This window comes from Pistacia vera, unplaced genomic scaffold, assembly GCF_008641045.1.
Source record: "Pistacia vera cultivar Batoury unplaced genomic scaffold, PisVer_v2 Contig67, whole genome shotgun sequence".
Classification (NCBI taxonomy): domain Eukaryota; kingdom Viridiplantae; phylum Streptophyta; class Magnoliopsida; order Sapindales; family Anacardiaceae; genus Pistacia; species Pistacia vera.
In genome coordinates this window covers 1,589,253-1,595,734 of record NW_022196523.1, presented here as the reverse complement: position 1 = coordinate 1,595,734, position 6,482 = coordinate 1,589,253, and the positions used below count along the sequence as shown (strand labels likewise).

The following is a 6,482-nucleotide window of genomic DNA, read 5'->3' as shown; positions in this document are numbered from 1 at the left end:
TTTTGCTTTGCTTTAATGGACGGAATTTCCCACCGTACACCAAATCATTTAGGATAAAAAAAAATATAGCCGAAGAATATTAAATCTGACTCAAGTGCGCTTGTCATAGTATGCAACTTTTAGTGAAGAGATGAAGACAGAGCACTCTGCCATTGCCGATGAAAGTTGAGGACCCATTTGCCCATATTAAAGGGAAAAAAGTGCCCAAATTGAGGGAAAAGTTTAACAAAAGGTAATTGGAATGGATATAATAAGCACGTAATTTGACACTTTATTGCTGTTGAATATGATGTATTGATGTGTCCTTACAAACTTTGACCAAAATAACTTCAACTGTGTTGCTCCAATTAGAGTAAGAAGTTGATGAGAGAAAATCAATGGCTCAAAGCTGGAAAAGTATTTGATAATGCTATGAGTTGCAAGAGAAAAGCAGCAAATGAAGTGCTAATTGCTAAATTATAAATAGAACTGGGCAATAGAGGAGAAAAAGGCTGCTTTTAGTTGAACATTTCGGTGGAAGAAATGAATCTTTGACCCATTATATCCAGTGATTAATATGAAAACAATATTTGATTGTTGGCTACTCAACTTGGATGGAAAAAGCTGTATAACACGTCTCTTTATGGTTCGATGATTGGACACAAAGAAGTCCCACGTTCTGGGATCTATATTGAATATTTGACCAAAACAGCAGGAATCTTTGTCTTCTTCTTGATTAGAATAACATCATTTATATCTATCGTGGAAACTTTGCCCAGCTAAAGACAATGCATTAATGGAGGAAGAAGAAAAAGTTTGAAACTAAAGAAACGGGAAACTCCGCTTTATTCTATTGCATGGTTGAAAACTTGAAATTTGATTGTTAAAGCAAGTAGAAAAAGCAATTGATCACCAAATTAAGAATGATTAAGCAATTTGATAAACAAGAAGAAAATGAATGTTGTAAATTCATAGAACTTTATGATTTATATTCAAGAAAGTATTAGCATATACGGCACGGCACGCTCAATATATAACACTTTAATTTAGGCTACAAGCTCAAGATAAAGCTTTACCAAAGGAGACGAACGTGGGTCTAATCAACTTAATGTTCTTACCAAAAGCACTTAGTTTACAAGTTGTGCAATAATTAAGGCCGCATTTTGGTCCAGCTTCCAACCCAACTTGAATGTTTTGGATTAATCGGGTCCAATAGGGGATTGGACGGCCTTTAAAACAAACCAGAAAAAACATTGTTGACTTTAAGTTTTGAACTAGAAGCACTACGATTGTTGTTGAAAATGCATAACTTCCTTTTATGAATCTAACGAAGAATTACGATAGCTTCAACACAAAGTAATAGCAATAAATTTTACCATAAAAAAAGGGCATGGATTGATTGGAAGTAATGCTCAAGGTACACACAACTTGTTATTTCCCAAGAGGGAATGGGTAAATGGTGGAGGCAGTTGTTTTACTTTATAAGGCAAGGTTGTTTACCCAGGGGGAAAAAGGGCAGAAGGCAGTGCACATGGTGGGTTCAATTTATGGTGTGGAAAAGCTATTTCTGTTCATTCTAAATAACTAGCTTTCAACCAAACAACTTTATTGGCGTGCATTTGTCTTTCTTTTTTGACTATGCTGCTCTTACTCAATTTCTGGATTGGGCTATTGGCTCCTGTTTTTGGGAAACTATCACTTGTTACAAAAGATACAAGAATAGAATGGGGGATGGTGTTGGTGTGAGCAGAGCGGAAGCTCCTTTCCAGCTGAGCAATCAAATTCACTATTTCCACAACAAACAACCTGAACCTCTTAAACTGATCATTTCAGTTGATATGTTATAATATAAGTACTTTCAGAGGGTAATTTGGATTCATCACATGGAACCTCTTAAACCACAACTTCCAAAATGCTTAACATGCTGTATTAGATCGTATTTACAACTTCAGCCTTAGATGATAACCTACCATATGTTCCCAACCTAACTGCAATAGGATAGGCAGAAAATTGATTCCTAGTTACAAGATAAAGATTGATTTACTGTTGTTTTATTAATGTTTTGACTAGTGGCTATTACCATCATTTTTAGGTATAATTGGAGATGCATGGGGATGGGGCTCAACACTGATCCATATTTATGTCAGTGGGGTCCCATTTTGATACCAAAATCTTTTGATTTTGACTTCTTAGGACGTATGTATTATTGAATTGAATATACAATGGATCTTGTGAGTTGCGATTAAGACGGGTGTGGCAACAAAAACCATTGTTTACCTAAGCAATACTCACACTTGGTCCAATTACTATTTTAGGCAATACAATTACAGCAGCAAGTATGACATGAGTTAGAAAGAAAAGCTGGTAAACATGCTTGAATTGTCACGGGGTCATTTACGGTTTAATGTACTTTTATACATGAAATGACATCCATTTCATTTTACCATGCAAATTATGAAATGACCAATTGGTAATTCAAAAATTGATGTATCTTTATCTCCAACTAATAATAACTATTATGGGCACATAAATTATAAATACCAAGGCAACATAAAACAGGAAAAGGAGAATGGCCGAAAACGAAGAATATATACAATTTTAGGGAATCCCCAAGTCAGCAAATACATAAAACAAAGCTTAGAAAGAAAGGCATAGGGACTTCTTAAAGGTCTAGTCACCGGTTTAGGATAATATCTACAAACTAACTATGCTACCAAAAAGTAAGAACCTCTATAACTAATTAAATATTAACCTACTTACCGAAATGAAGAAAACATCCATAAACAAACCACGGATACATATGTTACATATATTATCACTACAAGGGTAGGGAAAGAGGACATTAGGATACCAGTAGCTGTTAGCATTCACAACCAAACTTTTACCATCTCCACCTCATTTGCATACAGTCTTAAGTCTCTTAGCCGCCTGAACAAACCCCACAATCACCTGCAGCTCGTCCAGTTGCTTCACCAACAAAACAAATATTAATTCAAAAGACCAACTAGTTTTTTATATATAAATATATGCGCTGACAGACCAACCTAATCACGAAAAGGCATTAATAAACCAGCTTTTGCATAGGAAGAAAAAGACAAAGAGATCTATTAACAAATTTAGAGGAATGTTTTACTTAAAGTAGAAAAAGAAAGAGGGGAAGAGTTGTTTTTGGGATTATATAGGGTGGTGTGTAAATGAAGAATTGTCTGAGAAGTTGGTAATGGGGTTTGAAAAAGTAATTGCCAGATCTTCGGACAAAACACAAGGGTGAAATAAAAGTCAGTGCACAGTCCTGCAGGTACCTGTGACATAAAATGCCTCTGAACCAGATCAATTAGTTGCTCCTTTGATGGATTGGGGATAGCATCCACCTAGAAAATTTCAAAATGTTTATTGTCAAAAGAATGAACTCTTAAGGCAGTAAGAATTTGTCATCAACTTTGCTCCATAAAACTCACAAGATTGAAGTGTCGCCAATATCTCCATAATGCAGCCATTTCCAGTTTGCTAAGGTCAACCTTCTGCAGGAAATATGTTTGAAAGAAAATGAAAACAGTTGGGAAAATATTACATTATCAATTTTGTTCGGTATTTTTTTTTAATACAGCTAGTATAGTTATATATAAAAATTGTTTATTACAGTAAATACGAATTTGAAGATTATATACCATGGACCCACGGGGAGTAGTAATAGATCCCTTTGACTGGGAGTCACAAGATAGAGACCTGCTCATAGTCTTGTGAGATGAACCAGTTGATTTATGCATTCTATGCCTTGATCTGTGGGACTTTTGAGTGTCATCGGATGCTGGAAAGAAATAGAACAAGCAAGAATTAAAAAGGGTGGTGGGGCTTTATAAAAAGATAAAGATGTGAGACAAAAAAGCTTTTAGCTATAGTGAAAGTAAAAGGTGAAGAGAATGGATCCTATGTAACAACCTCAACCACTTTTCTTAAAAATAATGCATTATTCCAAACACAATTTCTAAAGTAGAAACAAACAGTTCAGTTTGCCACTAAATAAAAGGATTGTGCCACTTACTAATAACAATCTATTGAAGCAAAATTTGAAAGAAATCATGCTTCAAGCAGATTCAATCATTCATATGTATACAATATTAGAAAGAAAAAGGAAAGGAAAGGAAAGGAAACACAATCACACAAGTTTGTAGAGTCAATTGCATTCCAAAATTAGTACTGACACCCAAAAATTGGAGAGTTCCTGCTTTACTCATGCAATTAAAAAATTGATGTCAGGAGCACAAAATTTAAAACATTAAGGAAGAAATAACTGAAGAATCAAACTCACCCATATCTGATACATTCCAAGGCCCGTTGTCAAATTCAAGGTCATCATCTTCCTCATTACCAGTAGGAGCTTCAATTACACTGAGGGCATTCCTTTGCAGCTTCACTTCTATCCCATTAGTTAGAACCTGTTGCTCGATCAGTTGAACAAACAAACATAATACTCATAGTCAAACAATCTAGTATCAGAAAATAGAAGTTCAACGGGAAATTCGACTTTTATTTGACAAATTATAAACAGTCTATCTGGAAACCAAGTCCATCTTATAAAGACATTTACTTCAATTGAAACTGACACACAGACAGTCATTAAACCAAATAGCTAAACATGGATAAGAAAAACATATAAATGTTGTTAGATAATAAAAATTCAAAATTAAAATGTGCCCTGAAGACATAGACCAGCTAAAACAGAATGCAAGCTATTTTAAACTATTAGGGAATAACAGAAAGGTAGAAAACTCCAAAAAAACTAGGCATCATTATTTCAACCCAAAACAGGTCAAAGAACAGAAAATGCAGATTTTATTTTGTTATTAGTTTAATCTTGATAAAAGAAGTGGAAATGAAGCAAAAATGAAATTAAGTTGCAATGTCATAACCAAGGATATAGGTATGTTTATTTTCAATAAGCCTCGGTTTTTTATTGTTCACCTTCATAAAGGAAGTCAATAAACAGGAGTACTTCTGAAATAAAATAGCTAAATTTCACAGACAGCGGAGGAAGCATGTAAATTAGAAATAATTATTGAGCAAAAGAAGATCAAGGATAGAACGTGCAAGAACATTCAAAAATTTAATTGTGCTAAGAATAATACATCAAAATCCAAAAAATAAAATGTTGAACTTCTCTTACAATACAAGAAAAAACCATCACAAATAAATTCCATCAAGTGCCTAAAACTCAAAGTAAACCCAATGCAAAGATAAATTCCTAACTAATATACCAAAAGACCATGCTCTGACAGTAATTAAACCTTTATCAATGAAAGTGCTAAAAATAAATTTGGAAACAAAAAAATAGTAAATAAATTCAACATAGTTACAAGTCCTCGCCAATTTTTTTTCTTTTTAATAGAAAAAACAATACCACATTGCTCAAAACCTAACAGAACTCCAGATCCATACATAAAAACAAACATGCAAGCAAAATCCATTTCCCAAACCTCAAAATTACAAGTTAAAACCCTGAAATAACAATCCAATTCAAAAAATCACAAATGAAAAACCAATAATTTGAAAATTCATCCAAAAACCAAGGTTTTATAATTGGAGAACTAATAACATTCATAAGATTAACCAAATTTAAATTGAATTTGAACAAAATATGCTGAAAAATCAAAACAAAAATGAGTAATTATTAATTGAAATGATTTAAAATTGCTATAAATAATAAACCAAAACCACCAGGTATATCCACATTATTAAAAAAATATCTTTTGGAGCTTTTAAAATACAAAATTCAAACTTCAAAAACTTAAAAACCAAAATTCTGCGTAAAATCAAATGAAATAAGAATAATTACCAGCCAATGCCAGCCACCAAGGCCAACAGCCTTCTTGACAACACCTCGAAGGCCCACAAGAACCGATTTGGTACGGTTATTTCCGGTAACCACAACCTTAGTGTGACGTGGAAGCACAGAGAGTTCTTCTTCACTGCTATCTCCACAACTCTGTAAGTGTGAAAACCCACCATTAACTGAACTCTCCATTGTTTCAAGCATTCTCTCTGTTTTGAAAATAGTAAACTTATAAAAAATCAGTGAGGATATAACATTTAGGAGTCGAAATTGTATTTAAACTGAAGATCATGCATTGGTGAGTTTAAATGTGAAGTTTTTGAAAGCAAAACAGAGAGGAATTTGGGAGAAAATTGGGATTTTTTTGGAGAGAGAAAACACACAGCAGGAGAGAGAAAGTTAAGAGAGCGCGTGTGTGAATTTTGTGTGTGAGTGTGAGAGAAAAAGAGAGAGAGAGAGAGAGAGATGAGACTTGAGAGTGACTGGTATTGTTTATTGGTTGTGTTGCTATGAATCCTGACGAGTGAGAGCAAACCAATAGAGACATGACACGTAAGGAGTGAGTGGTCTCGTTAATCATGCATTACGATGGAGCTAAGGATACGGTTTTGGATTTCTGGATTAGGGGAGTTTTTTATCACAATGGGTTGACCGTTTGACTTGTGGAAAAGCA

General features: G+C 34.0%; 1 protein-coding gene across 1 annotated transcript; it reads right to left on the bottom strand.

Annotated features, from left to right (window-relative positions):
- Nucleotides 1-2,549: 2,549 nt before the first annotated feature.
- LOC116112857 lies at nt 2,550-6,252 on the bottom strand. The gene is made up of 6 exons (XM_031398985.1): nt 5,813-6,252; nt 4,289-4,415; nt 3,648-3,787; nt 3,438-3,500; nt 3,282-3,350; nt 2,550-2,946 (listed from the first exon to the last, which is right to left on the bottom strand). Exons 1-6 carry the CDS (start codon nt 6,011-6,013, stop codon nt 2,875-2,877), a joined length of 672 nt encoding a protein of 223 aa, XP_031254845.1. The 5' UTR covers nt 6,014-6,252; the 3' UTR covers nt 2,550-2,874.
- Between the last annotated feature and the right edge of the window lie 230 nt (nt 6,253-6,482).